Source organism: Zootermopsis nevadensis, unplaced genomic scaffold (genome assembly GCF_977971745.1).
Source record: "Zootermopsis nevadensis isolate Lab colony 2312 unplaced genomic scaffold, Znev_1.0 Znev_ptg000015l, whole genome shotgun sequence".
Classification (NCBI taxonomy): Eukaryota; Metazoa; Arthropoda; class Insecta; order Blattodea; family Termopsidae; genus Zootermopsis; species Zootermopsis nevadensis.
In genome coordinates this window covers 5,531,578-5,552,572 of record NW_028259147.1, presented here as the reverse complement: position 1 = coordinate 5,552,572, position 20,995 = coordinate 5,531,578, and the positions used below count along the sequence as shown (strand labels likewise).

General features: G+C 38.0%; 1 protein-coding gene across 8 annotated transcripts in view; it reads left to right on the top strand.

The window, feature by feature from the left end:
* LOC110835993 (zinc finger protein rotund) overlaps positions 1–20,995 on the top strand; it is a 427,918-nt gene that overhangs the window by 273,478 nt on the left and 133,445 nt on the right. For 4 of the 8 annotated variants that reach the window (XR_015535241.1, XM_087349133.1, XM_087349134.1 and 1 more), the window contains exon 1: positions 18,389–19,694. The exons of the other annotated variants lie outside the window; for them this stretch is intronic. Coding sequence is in view for 3 of the 4 variants with exons in the window: in XM_087349133.1 (XP_087205259.1) it covers positions 19,443–19,694 (252 nt within the window). In the remaining variant the exon portion in view is untranslated. Of the gene's footprint in view, positions 1–18,388; positions 19,695–20,995 lie in introns of those variants that run through there. 8 annotated transcript variants of the gene reach the window in all.

The following is a 20,995-nucleotide window of genomic DNA, read 5'->3' as shown; positions in this document are numbered from 1 at the left end:
CTGTGTAGTCTGGTCGATGTTAACCAACGTTTCAGAGGCTATACTGCCTCCGTTAACAGGGCGATGAGTATGAAGATTTCTGTCTTCTGGGTTGTTGCGCTGTGTAGTCTGGTCTGGTCAGAGGTCATACTGCCTCCGTCAACAGGGCGGCGGCAGTATGACCTCTGAAACGTTGGTTAACATCGACCAGACTACACAGCACAACAACCCAGAAGACAGAAATCCTCAAGAAAATTATTTTATTTATTTATAAATAAAAAATAAACGATCACACATTGTCCCATGTTGTTCTCTGTGTTCCGCCCACAGTAACTTTTTATATACTTCTACTAAAGATGAGACAGCACGTGTACTTGATAATTTTCTACCGTAAATAGTACAGAATCGGTGGCAGTTGTGCAGACGTCTCTGGTTAAAGTAACACGCCACATAATGGCAAAGGATCTTGAAATTTTAGTTCGATAAACTTCTGGAAAAACACGAAAAACTTGCCAAGGTTTCCTTTTACAGAACGTAATATTACATGGCAGTTGCTTGATCTTAATTTATCTATCCGTTTGATGGCGATAATAAGTGAAGCATTTTGTTTGGAGATGGATATCAAACATATCTACGTATCATGTATGAATCATATTTTATATGACAAGATTTGATACATGATGACGGTATGAAACTTTGAGAATAGTCTATTCTTAGCAAATTTAAAGTAATCGGAATTACTAATAGTGGGAATTATGTACCGACAGTGTCGAAAGTAAATCGTCTCATAATTTTTATCAAGAAATATATGTATAACACAAAAGTGGCTTAAATTTATTTCAATTTTACGTGCAGTTAAATTTAAACCAACACTTCCCTTGTATCACTAAATTGTTTGTTACTCATATCAATAAGATATATTTATTGCAGTAAATTAATATTTATTCAGAATTTTATAGCAACTCACTCAAAAAGTTTTTCCCGTTCATAGAAACCTAACATGCATTAATATCTTCACAAGAGTCCCCCATCTTTCTGTACCCTGAGCGAGATGATTCTAGTTCACATTCCAAATCGTATTTCCTCAATATCCGTTTTAATATTATCCATCAGTTCACTCTTACGTCTTGCGACGGGTCTCAGTTTAGACTTTACAAGAAACATTTGTTTCGCATTTTTAATCACCGTCATGCTTGCTACATGCCTCGCTAATTTATGTCTCGTTGACCTGATTATGATAATATTTGTTGAAGAGAACAAACTATGTAGCTCTTTAACGTGCCAGTAAATGAACATCAGAGTCGTACAGTCGAAAAGAAAGCGTTCCAAAACTGTATTTTCCAAACCGGTGTAGTCCATCATTGTCCAGTGTCAGTCTTCTCTCCTCGCAGAGAGATTCGCTGTCAACATAACTTAACCACTGAGGGATGCAATAGGAAACTGCAATCCAATTTGCAAACGAAAGCCCATCTGTACATAAGCTCCTTTTTAGTACCATAATAAAAATGAAAATATAATAAGTTTCAAAAATATTTTTTTATTATACCAGAGGATATTCAAGTTCACTCTGAGATGTAAAAAATCCTAGCATTAGGCGTGGATGTTCGTGTTTTGACATGATTTTTTAATTTATATACACAACGGGGAAAGAAATGTGAGGTGTGCTGGAACACCAAAAGCGTGTAGCTGTCGTCAGTGTTTGCACATGGTCTTCGACTGAGAAGCAAAGAGACAGACCGCCTTCTGCCATTAGTTGATCACTTTTTATTAAACTTTATATTTTTAACATAGGATATGTTAAGTAAGTTTAGGTTGGACATGGACCGGTTCTGTTAGAGCTTTAAAATTTTCAGTCTCTTCGCGTTCAATGTTTTTCAGGCTTATATCTGATGAATTATAGGTACCTCAGAGACCATACACATGCCAATTTGAGGTCACGATTTGGTCGAGGTAATGTCTAGTTCACCGCAATTTCAGGCCAAGGGTTTTTTGAATAAAGTTCTTTGAAAATGTCAAAGATGATTTTTCAAAGGCTAATTTCTACCGAACAATAGGTATGTGTTTGACCATATTTATAACAACTTGAGGTAACGGATAGGTCGAGGTCATGTCAAGGTCACGAAAACAACAGCCTAATCGTTTGCGTGTTAGAAGCCTTTGAATATATCAAGGACTTTGTAAGGTAATTTTTTCAAACGCTTATTCCTGCCGAACTGTAGACATATGGGCGATTATAGTCGTGATAATTAGAGGTGACAGATACGTCAAGGTCACGACCATTTCAACCCCATAGTTTGCACATTACAGTCCTTTGAAAATTTCTAGATTATTTGAAGGTAATTTTATCATAAGCTTATTTCTGCCGAACTGTTTGCATGTATGTTAAGTTTTTTAGTTTTGGTTGGGTATGGATATTTTTTCGCTTACTTTGCTGTTTATAGATTACTCTTGGTGGACCAAAACGATATTTTATCAGTTTCTTGTGATTCTATTCTGTCACTCTAGGCCCACATATCCAAGAAAAATCCCTTTAGCATCGTTAAGAGTTTGCTGAATATAAAATTTTCCAACCGAGTAACTTAATGATTCTTGATTATTCACTAATATAAATAAAATATAAATGCTGGATTTTATACAAATAGTTATAATTAATTAATCAAGTGAGGATGTAGCTTTGTTTCTTTGTTCGTTGCTTCTAAGAATCCTAGATACAAATTAATCTAAGCAGTTGATGTGTGTGTCATAGTCTCAGTTTGAAAACTGAGTGATAGGAAAATAATTGTTTTTCAAGTTTGAACAATTGAATACCTCCTCCCGAAATAATACATGTTCCGCTATTTCTCTCAAATACTCCCTCGCCTTCCATTTTCTATGATGGACCGTCTCTTTCCTTATCAATTGATTCTTTTTCCTTGCTTCTAACATACCTCCTCTTCCTGCCACGTCGAAAAATTGTACATCGATTTTATTTTTCGTCAGAACCGCCCTAACAGATTCAGCTGTTGGCGGGAAAAGGTGTGGGTGGATGGGTGAGAGAGTAAGAGAAGTAATTCGCCCCCCCCCCTCTCTGGGATATAAAACTGGGTCACAGAATAGCACCCAAACCGTGCCCGGTCCACATGTTGGTATAATAGAGACGTCAGCTTTATTCTGAAGACAGGTTTATTTAAAAATGTTCAGCCTTGCACTTGCACGGTGCTAAGGAAGGGAAAAAAATTGTGTATAAAAAGCGGACTGGAGACCTGTCAAATGCATATACAATACAAGACGTTCCTTACGACACTTGCCAAACACTTTGTTCCTTGCCGGCACAAGTGTAAGTTATTTTTGTGTCTTTATTTAGCTTTTTTTATCTAATCTTCTTTTCAGTATCGAAAATACAAGATGACAATTTTTTTCTAGGTATTATAATGGTTCGGACATGCAGCTCAGATTAGGGAGATAAGAATGCGACAAATAATTATCACGAGTAAATATCTTGGGAAGCGACCACTTAGAAGACCAAGAATAAATGGAGGAATATAATAAACATGGTAGTGTAATCTGGGGACGGACCGGATGACCGGGTTTCGATTCCTGGCAGTCAGAGAAATATTCTCAGTGCAATCTAGTTCAGGTCGGTTCTGACATCTAGTGCTTACCGGAAGTGCTTTCGCTGGTAATAAAGCGTCCGGAACGTAATTTTACCTACGCACACCCACACAGCACAAATGTCAGGAATGTGCCCTTTGCATTTTGAAACGTATTCGTTTGTATTTATTCATTACGTTTGTAACTCGCATACGCGGAGTGTCCAAGCTTCTTTGCATTCCCTGACCTACTCCAGCTGTCTCTTACCCTCCGCTGTATCCTCGACTGTTACTTCTATTTTCACAAAGTGAGGATGTTTTATTTAGACAGGCTTCCGTTTCGCCTCTGTCTTCCTGCTTTACCAACGAAACTTGTTTTTTTATTTTTGTGTTCCCCTTCGAACCCTCCTATGATTCGATGATTCGGATGTTGTACTTTCCTTTCTGTTGTTGTCTTACTGATCTTGCCATTTACGTAGATATATGTTGTTATAAAGCTAATTCACACCGCGTAGTGTCACGAAACATATTTCTTTGCATTTTATTAAAAACAGGCAGTGTGCTGCAGTGTTACTGAGACGATATTTCATATGAATCTTTATTGCCTGAAAACTTATCATTGGCTTTGCCATAGTGTACTTATTGGATTTCACATTAAAAATTATTGTTTCTAAACCCAGCATCTTTACCGGGACTCAAAACCTGCACAGTATGTGGGTTTATAACCTTTACTCCTGTATTCTCCCCGCCAAAACAAATAATTTTGTTTCTTGTTCTGTCGTTGATAAACCTAACCTAACTTCTGAAACGTCTTTAAAGGCACAACTGCCATCCACTTCTTCATACTCGCTGGCCTGTCGACTTCAAATGCCGCATGGTTTCCTATTGATTTTGTTAATTAGATCAATTTAGGCTGGATTTGTGTGAATTTGTTTGGATTTGTTCAGCTTTTGTTGCGTTGCTTTAGATTCATTTGAATCAGAACCCAGGACACATTTTCGAGGGCGTGTCCTATTTTTCCTGTTCTGAAACAGTGTTTTGTTCTTGGCCCAATTTTTCTATAGCTACAGTCTGCGATCTACAAGAACGTCCCTCGCCTAGCCTCGAAATGAGACAAATTTCCGGTGTTTTGGCCTTAGTGTGTTCCCTTCCTCGTCAAATGGAATTAGAATGCCAAGTTTTGTTCAAATTCGTTTTATCCGTTCTTGAGCTACAAGTATTTATACAAACCCACAGTTTCGATTTTATGCGATTCACCACGTGAAATTATGTTTAAAATTAAACTTGCAGATCTAAAGAGAAATGTGAACTGTATTTTATGAAATGTAACAATCTTTGTATGAGGAGTAATTTTTAAAACTAATTTATCATTATTTGAGTTTCGTGTAAATTATGGCGTATATTGGCCGCGTACAAAAAAATTTTCTTTTCGCAACATTTAGGGTAGACGGCAAATTAAAAATTTAATCAAATTTTGTTTGATTTTTTAGATGAAACTTGCGTGAAAATGACAAACAGCGAATAATAGCTTCCAGTGCGAAATTTTATTGTTTAATCTTTGGAGAAAAATGGTGGATATAGTACGTTGAAGGAACAAAATCCTGAGGTGTGTATTATGACTTACGGAAAAGGAAAAGACGAAATTGCATGGTGAAGAGGTCAATTTTTAATGTGACTAAATCAAGAACATATTTTTGAGTCCAGTTTGTTACTGGCGTTAGAAAAATGTTGCGTGCATATGTACAGATAGATATACGTTCCACGAATCCAAATCTTTAACATTTTGGTTAAAAATTCTTAAGAGTTTGGAGACATTTGTTTTGCTCTTATGGTACAGAAACGAATGTTTGAAAAATATACTTCCCAGACGTGAACTGGTTTGAAATAACTCAGGATAAGAACCAGTGGAAAGCTGTTTTGGAAACAGTTTTGAACCTTGCGCTTTGTAAAGTAGGGTGATTATTTACTGGCAGATTAAGTAAACCAGCTCAATGAAGACACTGCTTCATGGTTTTGATAGGTTTGGCTAATTCTTTAAAATAATTAAAATCTTTGTGTTCAGTGACTAGCAATCCGGAAATGTTACCGGAATTAGTACAGATTTCCCCATGCAGTGATGGAGTTGGTGTTGTGGGAGGACCAGCCTTCAGTGTCTTGCACATCGGTCCATCGATAGACCAAGAAGGTGTAAATTGAAACATAGAGGAGGGGTGATAGCTGAACTACAGTCTCAAGCGCCGAATATCTCCCCAGGGAACAGGGTCCTGAATTGTACTATTGTTTTACGACGTCTTGACATGTCTTCCTGGTCTTGATCTTAGTTCTTGTTCATTGCATTTTACTTTTACGATGAGAATTCCAAGTCTCTTCCAAATATATTTTTATTGTCGTGTCTGTCTCTCTTTTCCTTCTTTCGTTTTAAATATATTTCTGTGTCTATTTCCTCCATTTCATGTCCTTTTTGTTCCCTCATTCGTTCCTTTATGTTTTTCTTTGGCTTATTTTTATCAATCTCGTTCTGTTTCTCTGCTATCCGCCATTCCATTCTAGCTTTTGACCTGTCTATCTTAGTTTCTTCGTCACGTTTCCTTTCTTCACTCCTTCCGTTTCTTAGTCTTCCATTCGTGTTCGCACTGCTACGTATTTTAGCTGTGTTACATTTCACGTGAAAACTAACCACAAAGATGATTACTGTATAATGTATGTTACATGCCGTACACGCGGAAATGTTTGGTCGTGATGAAGTTAGGTTTGGCATTCTGTCACACAGTCTTCGGGGTCTTTTGTTTTTATGAAGAAACAAATTGAAGTCAACGTGGGCGGCGTATATCACCAATAACTTTAATGCATTACAAATGAGGTATTGAAAATTGTCGACTCTAATAGCTTTCTGGAATATGTATTGCCTCTTTTTTGTGTGCCGAGTTGCTAGCATGTGATATATTTGCAACATAGTATACTAATTTTATTATCTGTTCTTAATATAAAAGTTCACATTAAGTTTGATTACGATAATTATTATAACGATAATTAGGATTTTTTTTGTGAATACTCAGTTTTCGTCAACCCACAGACATATTTTGCTTTTTTCTCTCCAAAGTTCTCGAACCAAACATTCTTCATCATTTAAATTTTTTATCTTTATACTATCCGTGATCCCACGCTTCTTTGTATTGATTGGTCTGCCGCACTTCCTTTTCCGCTGTGGATTCCATTCTGCAACCCGTTTAATAGTTTTGGCCGTACCATCTTAATTTCTGTTCTTCTATTTCCTTTAAAATGTCTTTCTTTATTCCCATATTCGTTCTGATTGTTTCATTTCTAATTTTATCCATCCGTTATATCCTTGCCGATCGCCTTAAATGATTCATTTCAGCAGCTAAGAATTTGTTTCGTGTGTTTCTGTTTTACTGACCATGATTCAGCTGTAATAGATTATTTAACGTAAAAGCCTCTTTTATCAAGTACATGTGCAGCGCAAGTATGTCATATTGTTAACATGACCGCCATAATATAATACACTCAATTGTGTAATAGGCATATATTGATATAATGTATCGTTTTAAATGTTTAAAATTCTTATATTCATTCACGGCTGTATTAGTATCTTTTACTAACGTTCTTGAGCTCTTAGCGAGGTTTTAAATTGTAATGTAGACATTTTTGTGGGCTAAAATTAATATACTTCGTAGAATTTTAATTCAGTCCGCACCGCGCAGAAAACGACGTGATTTATAATACCACTTTAATACAATTTAAGATATTCTCTTTGAAAGTCTGTTTTCGTAGTAAGGATGGCGTATCTTGCAGTTTGTCATTTGAAGCACAGGCTTGGTGGTTTCCTTTGCCCTGGGCGGTATATATGACCGTCTTTCAATTTCAGATGCATGTTCCCGCGATCCGCGATCTTGTCGGAATCATCATCTTTGATCTCCGGGAACTATAGTGGGCGATGCTCCAGACGTTTCCCGACCCCGTCCCGTCTGGCGCCAGACACCTCCCTCCACTTCTCTTCCATCTTTTCATCTCCCTCTTCTTCCCCTCACTTCCCGAACATAGGGAAGTTCTCCCAGGAGAACTACGTCAAGTTAGGGACTCCACCATTGTAAAAATGTAATAAGGGAACGATAAAAAATTGTTTCTGTTTCTTCTGACCGACTTCTCAGGGTTGCGAACGTCTGAACTTCACGACAGGACTTGGTGATTCGTAGCTTCCCTACAAGCCCTCTTTTCATTGTTTCGTCTTATCAAACTGGTTCTCTGAGATGAACGTAGATGGCAGGATGGGCACTCTGTTTCCGACGCAATTAGATTATTTTTCGTGACGGTTACGTATTAACAATAAAAAATTTAACAATAACAACATAATATTGTACAAAGGTCTTTAAATAATAATTACATAATTACAGCATCAACGATAACAAATGTCTACATCTGGCGTCTGTCAAATTAACTCTGAGATAAGACAACATATATTTTTGTATGTATGGAAGTAACTAACCAAACACGAAACTTTCCCAAATATCCGTATTAATATTATCCTCACTTTTTTTCCTTCGGTCTGCCAAGTGATCGCTGTCGAAGATTTTTACCGACTAAAATTGAGCCTCCCCCATCCTAGCTTCATGTCCAGCCCATTGTAACTTTGTATATTTCACAGCACTAATAATACCACGTGACCTGTATAAAGAACAAAATTCCTCTTTATATCGTAGGCTATTTCTAGGTGTCCCTTACTTCATATCTCCAAGACACTTGTAATTGATGTTCTTGCCTCAGAATAAGAGACGTGTAAAACACTCGCAAAAGTAAATTACTGTTTCCCACGCCTTCATCAGCTGGTGTTTTTGAATTAATGTTAAAAGAGAAGCAGTTCTGGAAGAGTTGTTACCGAAGACGGTTGTGGGGAATTTTAATTTTCATAAAAATCCTGTATTCGATACTCGTCTAAACATATATATATATATATATATATATATATATATATATATATATATATAAATTTATGAACTTTCGCATTAGTGAAACAATATCAAAAATATCTCATCGATCTGATATTTTCAAAGCCACTGAGCACTGAGCACGCCAAAACTATGTATGCTCTTAAGTTACATTTGTCTTAAAATGAATAGAACACTGTTTACGCATTGTAACACTTGTTTAACGAATCGTCTACATCAACTTTTATCAGACTCTATCAGACTCAAGCTATATGAGTTAAAAACCAAAAGTATGGTAATTTCATTCATGTAGACAATACAGTAATATCTTACTTCTTGTAGTAGGCTGCTGTAATTCAGATTCACTGTTGATAATGTCGATTTAGAGCCATTATCTTGACTCGTAAAAGCGTACCAGTACATTATCAGCTTTCGAAAGATCAATCAAGCCACAGTGTTTGCAGTGTGCGATACCTGTTACCAGAGGAATGTTTGTTTTCGTGTCGTTAATACAAGTGGTATTGCCACAAAATGTATAATTCATTCACTGATTCTCGTTTCACTTATCCATTCGCATTTCCGCCACAGACCGAAGTACAAGTGTGACTTATACAATATTATTTCTCGTTGAGCATTAGTTGGGCATGAACAGCTTTGGCAGGTGATCGGTTGACTAATGTCTTACTGGTTGACTGACCAGCCGGCTGCATCACTGGATCGTTTGACTGCCTGGCCGATTTATTTATTGAATGATTAACCGATTGGTTGTTAACTTGTTGATACATTCATTGTTATCAAGTAGTATGTTTTATTGAAATGTGTTTGCTAAGTGGATTTGGAATTAAAACATGATGATTAAAACATGTATCTTTATGTGAAGCCGCGCCGGACTGCGTAGCGATAATACTCCGGAGGAATACGGTTTGAATCTCGTTTAGTTATTTTTATTTACATCAGCAGTCCACTGCAAGCCTTCTGCATACGTAGGATAATACAAACATCGAAGGACATCATCAATGGCGATGGAATGAAAAACTAGGGATTCTGTTTGACGGACCACAAATAAATTAGTCGGCAGACGACCTCTGTTCAAGCATCGATCTTTTAAAAGCGAAATTAACATGGGCTGTACTTATTTGCATAGTGAACGGTCCTATTGACTGGTCCGTAAGCAACTGACGGCGCATAGTGACGTTTGGTTGAAAAAAAATCCTTTTACGTGGCTTTGTGGCGCACCGTGCAATGTAAACAAATCCAACTTCTGCAAGGGGAGAAAATGGCTCAGTCGAAGCACAGGGGATAAATCATGGGTGTACTTACACGTCACATATTTTATGGGGATACCCCACTACAGGTTTCTGGAGCACCTTCCTACAACCATGGACAGAGATTGCAGTAAGCAGTGCTTATGTATTTTTGTAACATAAATAACATAAATTCAGCTTTATGATGTGGTTATCGCACCTGCTTGGTATTCCGAAGTTTCAACTAGTTGGCTGCACTGGCTTCAATTTCGTGACTCTTTTGAAAATAACATTAATGTTAGTCGGGGTAGAGATTAATATTCTTTGTGGTACCTCAGCACGAACCAGTCACAGAGATATTCAGAAAGGAAAATTTATGGGATTAGGTTCGTTTCTTAGTTACAGGCTATAATGAGTAATTTTGTATAAGTTAATCTGTAAATTGGTTAGTTATTCGGGTTTTTAGTCATTTAACTTGGTTATTCGATATTTATATAATCAGTAAGTTACTTAGCCGGATAGCGAGTTCCTTACGTCGTTTGGTCAGTTAGTGACTTAAATACGGACCAATCAAGGAGTTTATCAAAGTTCGAAAAGAGAAAAAGAGAGAAACACGAGGAAGGATTGAAATAAATTATTTTTGTTCCATCACAGTTTCTGTGGACCCATAATGCACTCCTGCATTGAAAATGGCGCTTTGCAGTATCCGGCAGCCTCACTGCTCTGCCGCGTTCTCTCTACAAATGTATCAAAAAATAACAACGCAGAGGATGAGGGTGGACTGGGAACTAGCCGACTGTATGTAGTCAGGGGTGTCAAAACTCGCCCCTCCACGATACATGGCCCCGGGTCATTTATACAGTTGAGAATCAGCAGATGGATCAGCCACATGTCGTGTCGTCTCACAAACAACCCTGAGTAAAATCACATAACGACGCATTTAACAGTTTATGCTTTTTACCTTGTGTTTGGTTTATTTAGTAATGCGTTTCTCAACGGTATATGCCCCCAGTTGTACATCTGAGGGGCGTGGCAAAATTAGTTTTGCTTAATAGCAATACGTACGCAATATTTACTCTGTGCTCCCTCAGACAAAACCAAAATCTAACAAGTTGGTAGCAAATTAGAATGGAAATCATCATACTAACAATTATAAACAATGTTAACACATGTGCTTTAATACGAGGCGCGTCCCAAAAGTAAGTTTCCCACTCGTCCCACAGCTAGCAAATCTTATATTGCGCGAAGCGACTGTGCGTACGTGATAAAGCAATGACGTAGCATGGCGCATGCACTAACGGTACTTCCCGCGTTCTCACAGTAGCATCGTTGCAGCTGTTGAAGATAGAGGTTCTTATTCCAGCTCCCGCCGACTGTGAAGTGCGGTCAGTGATAACGCTAGGCCGCACACGGCTCGACGGACAGCGAGTCTCCTGCAGGAGTTCAGCTGGGAGGTGTTTAATCATTCACCCTATAGCCCGGACCTCGCTCCCAGTGATTTCCATCTTTTCCTACACCTCAAGAAATTCCTGTCCGGTCAGCGTAAGCGTTTTGAGAATGACAGAGAGGCGGAGATGGTTGTCACACAGTGGTTCCAATCCCAGGCGGCAGACTTCTACGACACAGGTATTCAAAAGTTGGTCCCACGGTATGACAAATGTCTCAATTCCGGTGGCGAATATGTTGAAAAATAGCTGGACACTTGCTGTATCTGTTGCAATAAATATTTCCATGAAATTGTGTTTTGTTTCTGTAAACGGCCCCAGGGAAACTTACTTTTGGGACGCGCCTCGTATATTATCATTGTCGTTATCATTATCATAGCATTTTTTTACCAGGAGATGAATCTTATTCTCTTATTTTTAATTTTATACAGAGCCTATGCATATTTCGTATTTTATAGGGCCCATACTTGATATTATATGTTTCAGTGCAATTTATTGTTACGATCATGTTCTTTTTATATTAATGTGTTTTGTATTTAATGCAAAATGGGCATTTATCTCTTTGAAATAACTGGATAAAGACTTTATGATTTTGTTCTGGGTTTTACCGTCATGTAGACTTGCCGGTAGATGCCTTAATGAAATCTTAATATAAATTATCAATTATTCTAAAATTATAACAATTATATGAGGAACAAAGGAGATGAGAAAGTTTTAAAATATCAGGAGCAGGGCAGATGTAGTGCGAAATACGAACCAGTGGCGGAAATTACATAGCATTCGTTGGCAGAATGACTGTAATTAAATGTAAAAAATTCTAAAGCAGTGGCAAAAACGATGAAGTTCTTAAACTCTTTAGAGCCCATTGGTAACTTCCGTTTACCACCTGTTTTGTTTTCTTTGAGGTACGGACTAAAGTCCTAAATACTATTTTGATGAGATTGGACTTGCACTGAATTCCTCGGGACACCCGACCTCTCAAAACTTTCACCTTCCTCTCATCTTATCCTCCTTCATTTAATCACGAAGTCCTTCGTCATTGAACGTCTTCTATTTAGTCTTACCTTGTTCTCCTTAGCACGGTCTTATTCTGTATTCTTCACAGATAATAGCAGATCAAGATTCGCTTCCATGTACGACGCTTGAAATTATTTGAAAACTCGCGGTAGTGGTGATATGTTAATATGCAAATAGGATAGCCTTAAGGTAAAATTTATTCAAATATTCTCTAAGTAGTTGCAGACATAAACGTTATCGATGCGGTATTCAAACCTCCTCGCTTTTCAGACGTGCGGAATAATAAGCTTCCATATATACCTTGAAGGTATTTGTGTGTGTGTTTCAAAATAACCGTGTAATATCGTATGCTATCTTAATTTTAATGAAATATCTACGCAACATCGGCTCTATCCAGTCGGTTTCCAAGAGGAATACACAGTAGTTCTGAAGAACAGTATCTGCATGCAGAACACTCTTATAAAATGGGTACATTCGACATTCGTTATTGTCTGAAATTACTGTTTATACAAGGCGTCATAAGCTGATTATAATTAGACTAAGGACATAATGTCTGTACTGATGAGTCTATACGGGGCCATATCCAAGTATAACATTATCAAAAAAATCCTTCCTTGTCAGGAATCGAACCCCGGTCTTCATGGCACGTGGACTGAACCATCGGGTCTCGGTGTAGGGTGTTGGATACAGTACAGATCGATATATCGTACCTGTCTAGTCAGGTCGACGTATCCTGTCTGTCTACGTACTGTGAGGTCTGGCGGAGGTCGTGTGATATCGACCCGTCACCCCTCCCGTATTTAACCCTCTGCACCGCACCACCCCGGGATTTGCTGGGAGACGTCTGGCTTTCGTAACCCGGCTCCTCTGATGGAGTTACAGACACAACAACAACAACAACAACAAATATATCTATGCATATGCAATTGTTCATATCCTTTTCAATGTAATACATCACACGTGAATGGAGTTATTTTCAAATATAATTAACGTTAGATATAAAGCATTTCTCAGACGATTCAGAAATGAACTTACAACTAAATATTCTGCATTTTCAGTAACCAATTGTAAATGTTCAGATAGAAGGAAAATAATGGAATAGGCGTTAATTTACATACTGGATGCAAATAAAGACCGGTAAATCCCACGGTGGTTTAGCGGTTAGAACGCTGGCCTTGTAATCCTGGGGTCTCGGGTTCGATTCCCGGCGGTGCCCGAATTTATAACTTGTGTTGGGCAAGGCCGTGGTCTAGGCATCACGGAGTTTTCCTCCATGGCATCCCAACAATTACTCCATTCACACACAGAAGAAGGCAATGGCAAACCACTTCTGGATCATCTGCCAAGAACGTATATGAACAGGTCCCAGTCCGAGAAAAGGATGGAAGGATCCTGTTCATATGGACCTGTCGTCACACAGAACACTAAATAAATAAATAAATAAACATCGTAATAGCGACATTTCAGGTCCTCGCGTTAGCGACTGTGAAGCTGACTGTCCACTGAGATGTTGCATCACGTGGTCTCATACAAATTGTCCGACGTTTTAGAGGTCCTTACTGCCTTTATTACCAGAGCGATGAGTGTCCTAAGACTTGTCACCCTGATGATGGAGTTAGCGAGGACATCGGAAACGTCGGTATATTTCTACCAGATTACACTGCGTAACAACCCAGAATACAGCAATCTTCAACATTCAGACGAGCTTTGTGCTTCAGATGGTTCTAAAGTACAGTATATTGTTACTGGCTGAGCAATTATCAGCTTTCAAGGACAATCTTGCAACATTGATATGTACGATGAAACCAAAACACTTCAACTTTATTACTGTGCATGCATTACGTTGCATTACAGATTCTCTAGCTACATTAATCTATGGAAAACATATGAATTATACATTTTATAATTTGTATGCTGGTCCTCGTTACTCTGTTGTATGGGTGGACTAAGGAGAATCGGGATGGCTGTTGGCGCACTTTGGCTTGAGGTCCTGTGGTCTCTGGGACCCATCGTTATCACTGTGCGTCTTCGAGAGTTTCTCTTTGAAGTACCAACAGTGAGGTGACCCCCTTAAGCCCATGGCTCGCATTTATCATGCTGCTGGACTTCGTTTCGTGAAACCGTCCACATTTACGGAGGCACAGAACACGAAGAGCAAGTCCGAATAGTCTGTACGTCAACTCCAGAGATGTCTTTTGAGATTATAATTTACATCAGTTCAGAATGGTACAAACTAAATTTAAATATATAACAATTATATTTTATTATTCTGACTTCATTTCGGGGTCTGAGGCTGTGATGTTTCAAGAGGATAAACACTGAGTATCTGATATCTCCCTCGCGACATGATGGCCTCCGGATTCATACATTCAACAAGTGGTTTTAGTGACCAGGCCAACAGCAGTGTTTACAGAGTCAAATTTATGGCAAAGTAACATGTAGAATGGCGTAACTGCAGAAATTTCAAAACTTTCTCTCACACACACAATAGAAAGCGATCCTATAAATCAGACAAACAAAGCGGTATCACACAATTTCATTGGTTTTCGCATCAAATAGCTATTTAAACAATTGAATAAATTATTGAAATTTAAAGCTTTTAAGGCGGTTATTTTTAAAATAGCTGTCTTCTGAGTTGTTGCACCGTGTAGTCTGGTAAAAGTTTAACGACGTTTCAGAGGTGCTTCCTGCATTAATTATTAGGGCAGCGACGAAACCAACTGAAGAACCAAGTCAATCACTTTAAAATCTTCAAACGTATTAACGGATTACGTCGATCTGGCTGGTCCGTCATTTCAGAAACAATTATTTATTAAATATATTAAATGTACAGGCTGTCCCAAAAGAAGTTTGCACGATATAATACGGAATATTAGCCTTGCGTATATATATTAAATCGCAGATATTTTTGTTTAAGCCGTACCTAAAGATCTGTAAAGAATAAAATATGAACAATAATTCACTGTACGTGATTTTATACGGTTGTCAAATTTGTTGCTGCATTATAAAGACAGAGTTTATTAAGGATGCTTCGAAACAAAATACTAAGGATAATATTAGAACAAGTGTCTGGCTCTGTGCTGGTCAGCTGAAGTGGGGTTTCATTCTTGCTAGTGGCGGCATTTCTCTTTTGCGGCTGTCGAGTGAATGTTTTGTGTTCTTTCGTAGGAGATAAAACGGACGGAGTGTGAAGATGACCACTCACCGCCGTCTAGAACCGAGGTTTAAAATGCATTGTCTTACTTCCCCTTTTCTAATACGCCTTCATAACGTCGTACACAGACATCTTTATATTTATGTTAATGTTTATTGTATATATTTCTGTGCTAACTTCATTGTGTACGTCATTATGAATTCTGTAAAGGATTACATTAGTGGGTGGACTTGCGCGTTGCTCTAAACCGATGGACCGATCTTCATTATTTATTCAGCGTTTTGCATCTTTTATCACTTCTCTGAGGTAGGTGGAGGATTTATAAGAGAAATAAAAATAACTTAATCCACGTTTAATCACGTTGTAGTGCCGTGTAGCCTGGAAGGAGACTACACTGCGCTACAGCCCAGAAAAGAGACCATCTTTGTTTTCACCGCCGTGATAACCTCAAATTCTTCACTTGCATTCAGTTTCTACGTGCGATTTTAAAGAGCCACAACTCGTATTCTGGCGATTTTATCGAGCGTTGAAACTTCATGATTCTATGTGGAACGCGGAGTGCGAAATAATTATGTATGCTGTTTAAGTTGTGTTGGTGGAACATTACAGGGTTATAAATGAAATATCCACTTTCCAAACTTTATTCTTAACTAAAGGTCTACTTGTTGGGTTTGGGGTTTTCATGGCGGTGAAGATGATGTTCTGCTGGGTTTTGGCACTATGTAAACTCGCTGGTAGATGATAACGTTTCAGAGAGAAATACTGTCTCCATCTATAGCTTTCCTACCCAAGGTTTCAACCAGATACCTGTCGTATAATAAATAAAATTTGATATTTACTTGGCCCGCTAAGTTTTGGTAAAATTTGGTACCACAAGATTAGCATAACAAAATTCAAAGTAAATATCGCGCCATTACAAACAGTTCAGGTCACATTACATTATGCTCATTCAAGGCAGTGGTCGGTTGATATTTTTCTCGCAGTGGTGGGGGCGAAGCTTGGGTGTGAGGTCAGGAAGTTTCCTTACAATACGCAGTATAATGACTAGTTTAAACCAGAGCTCACGTTTTTGTCATCGTTTTTTATGGAACCACTTGCAGCTCCGGGTTTAGATGGCTAATTTAGTGAACAGATGCAAACGAAATTTGCACCGGTTTTCTTGTAAGCAAAAGACAGACTACACTACACCACACTTCCAACTGGCATCCGAATCCCCCCAGCCCCGCCTTCACCTGTTGAAGCATTGATTTTCAACCCCTTTTCCCTTCTTTTATGTATAATTTCAAAACCCATTTCTAAGTTTGTTTTTGTGGGCATGTTTTATGTTTGCTTCCTGATACAGCTTGTTTGGGATTCGTTCACGCCCAAATTTCTCACCACCATATAATACGAACAGGGACTTGAAATTCATGCAGGTTTAAAGGAATGTCTGTAGTTGGGGGGGGGGGGGGGTGTTTACAGATATTTTTTTTACTAACATCACTCAAAATTAGCATATACAAAAACTAATCGGTAAAGTAATAATGCCCATATATTTTAACTTTCAGAGCAGTGAATAATATTTGTTCATAAGAAAGAGGAACTAACAAATGAAGAGAGAAAATTCTATAAAGTGGTAAATTGGCTACGTAACTGCACTGTTCTGTTCCAATTAGTGACAATTTATTCCTTCTGCCACCACGTCCAGACTTGGTTCTTTCTGATTCCGACTCAGAAATATCGATACGGAAGGAAGCTTATTACATATGTTCGTTGTAATAGACGTCAGAGAAGTATTGAGGACTGCAATAATTTCCAAATACCTCATCTGCTATTTGGAAGCCTTATTTGCCTTTAGATTCATTTACTACTGACCTTTACCATATCAAACCATTTAAGGTCCAGTGGTAATTATATCTACCACCTGCTTTAACAGTCAGTAAATCGGTATTATACCCGCATAATACATTTATGGGCACGGTTTATTCTCATAGTAAACATCTATCATTTCCCTGACATTTGTCAGTTGTATTTTGTGATAGACAAATATTGTGTTTTGTTTGAGGTTTGAATTGCATTCTTAAATATCATAGCCCCCTCCTCTCTCTCTCTCTCTCCTTGGCGTTAAAGGGCTATTCAAACTGCAGATGGTACACAGCATAGAAACAGATGTTTTCTTTTTTCTGCTAAACATTCAGAGTATCAAAAGGTGTTTGAAATAAATTCGCATTTCTCTTAACCAAACCTACGTTTTATCATTCAACGTTTATTGCATAAACCCTCAGTGCCATATTCAATAATAATCCGTCCAATAGTTCTAGAGATGGACCTTTGAGACATGCGGACGGACACTTGATGATTTTATCTTAATTCCCTTCATGCAAATAACGCCTAAAATCATCGTCGACCGATCTTGTTATCAGCTAAGTGTTTATTATGTTTCTCATAGATATTTAGTCGGCTGCCTTTGCTGGGTGTTCACATCAGAAAGCCACAACAGAGAGCGAGAGAGAGAGAGAGAGAGAGATAGAGTCCTATTTGTTTGTGTGTCTGCTACGGGACACGCAACATTTCCATTTTGAAGAGAACGTGACGGCTCGTCTCAAGGGGGCAGTTATTTGTTACTTAAAATAAAATGTCTACTTAATTTTTCTCTCTACGTGTTCCATATATGTTTCCGTTCGGCGGACTGTAGATTTTACTGCATTATTTATATACGTTTTTACCCATTTTCATGATATGCCGATCTGTGTATATTTCGCTTTGTTATGGTGGAAACACGGCGCCTGCGTACGTACTAGCCGTCGGAGTACCCCCCTCCCCACTACATCCACCCCTTAAACTTCTGCCCAACACCCTCTCTCTCTAAGAGTTTCCTATATGTACCCCTCTCATCCCTCACAAGTCTTCCCTTTTCCCACCTCTTTTCTGTCTGTAACCCCTTTTCCACCCCCTTACGACCTAGCCACCGCCACCCAGTTGGGGCGGTCACACCCCACCCCACCCCATCTCGACGTCTTTCCTTCATTCTTTTGGTGTCTTCTTTCAGTCTTCGCTTATACTCGCTTGGACTCGATTCGTCCAGTCTTTTATACATTTCTAGCCTTGAACTGAAAAGTATTTATTAAGAATTTTGAGATAAAAGTTTTCCTAAAATAATTTACAGTCTGTTTTCAAAGTGTGTCGCAAGATGATTAATAATACGGTTAATAATAGTTACATCAATAGTAATTCTATGAGAATCACAGTAAAACACGACCTTCTATAGTGCAGTATTTTAAGCGATCAATATTAATTAAATCACTAATTTTATTAAATACAGTGGTATTTTTTACAGTGATATTTGATACTCACCAGACGTGTTGCACACTCTGACAACAAAAATTTCATACTGGTTCCTAAAGTACGCGATGCCAGTAAGTGGTAAGCTTGTTTATGTGAATGTTTTAGTATGGAAACCTTTATTGAAGAACTGAATTCATGCGAGGGTGGAACAACTGAAAAACATAAAGTGATAAAACATGTTAGGTGCGTGATTAAAAATAAGGAAGATTCTAAAGAAACTTAAATAATCCATAGTTTCATTGAAGAGTGAGATAAATTGTGAGTTCAGTTTGAGGGTAAATACTGAACAGAAACACTTGGTAGACCTTTATTGACTTTGTGAAATAATGCCCTTGAACTAAGTTTTGTTTCGAAGACGTGTTTGCTACTGGTAATAGACCATGATTCCAGTTCCAATGCATAAATTGGACGTAAGATCATTTTTTAAGGCTTTACCATATTAATGTAACAGAAAAGAGTTGACACTTGCTTGGTATTTCAATCATCTTTTGAACACTGCAGTGTTATTCTATAGCAGTGAGAAACACAACAAAATTTCAACAACTTCAGAGTTAATTTCAACGAAAATATAAACAATATAACTTTAAAAGTCAGAGTATTTGACTGGTGGCGTGTTCTGTACGGTTCGTCTTAAAAACGTTGCCTCTTAAATTTCAACGATGGACGCAAAGACTACACACGAAGAAGTTGGCACAGAAAGATGACGTATCATTTAGTGTTTAAGTACAGAAGTTAGGATTCAGTGGTCTCGCAGTTCCTACTAGTCATTCATGTCGTCACCGGAGAATGTTACTGATTCATCAAGTTCATCGCTTTTGGATAACGAGGAAGACAACGTCATCAACAATAACAATAAACACTTTGTGTTACCTACGGAGTTGTATAAGAACCTTCTTGCCAACGCCGTGTTAGGGAAAGCAGAAACGATGCACTTTTCCTCTCCTGGACAGAGCAATTTGGCCTCTGTCCCAGCATTTCCCAGGAACCTTCTTTTCTCGAGTACGACGGAGTCTACAGACGAGGTAGTTTACCTTTTAAGCAGTTTCAGTTTTTATCTTGCGATACGTGGTGTTAGATCAACTTCGGGAAGAACGTCAGATGGCCATCGTGTTATTTTTAGTAAAAGTATTAGTCCGGTTAGATCAAGGAAGGCGATGATTGGCATGGCATGTAGCATACACGGTAGTGATAAATAATTACGCCTATACAATTATAGTCGAGAATCCTAAAAGGAATATTAGAATGTGTCTTAGAAAAATAGGATGTGATGGTAGGCTGTGGACTGCATTTAAGAGTTTCAGAGTAGATCCTAATGGTGAGTTAATGTGAATACGGTAATGGACCTTTTATTTCCATAGAATATAAATTTCCTAACCAGCTCTTTAGGCGTATTTAATCAACTTCTCAATGAGTTTCTTCCGTTTATTTTGTAAGTACAACCTCAAGTCACTAGCCCATTACAAGTCCGGTATTTTTTATCAGACTACGACACGTGATAAATTCAATATCACGCAACGATTTGCAAAGACCGAAGCACATTTAAAAATCACTGTTTAATCCATGTTTTGCTAATAAGTGTGCACACGGTGATGGATGTAAGATTTTCCGTTCTCACGACAGTGAAGATGTTGATTTTTTTTCTTCTGACTTATATGGTCACGTTGTCTTGTAGGTAGCCAGGATATTAAACAGAGACTCTGTATTTTCAGCCAGGATTTTGGAGAAACATTACCTTCATCTTCAAACCTAAGGACTTTTCATATAAGTTTACACTGAGTTACAACCCAGAAGACTAGCATCAACATGGTTAAGAATGTATCTGTAACGCGCATGATTGGATGTAATCGATTTCTACCAGACACTTGTGACATTTTCTGCGATCCATGTGTTTCTGTCCATTTATGATGGAGTTTTCGTCTTTGCCATAAATCTGAATAGTGCAGTCGAAATTATAAGATTTGAGCGTTAGAATAGTCTCAAATGAATACAGATAGAGTTTAGCACGTTAGGCTACGTCCCTTAGAATGTACTTGGTGTAACTAGTCTCAGTGGTGACGTCACATAAGAACAGGTAGAATCCTGAACATTGAAAATAAAATAAGATAACCTGATATTTAGGCTTATTTATACAAATTACGTAATTGCACATAAAGGTTAGGCCAAGCTTTTCGTTGTCCTTGAAATGGAAGTCTACCAAGTATAAAGGTTTTTACATTTACAGTACAAAAAAAAAACTTGTTCTTGGCATTTTGAACGCAAGAACTTTAGAATTTTCAAATTAAATGAACGTTTTATATAATAACTTTATAATGAAAATCCTCTG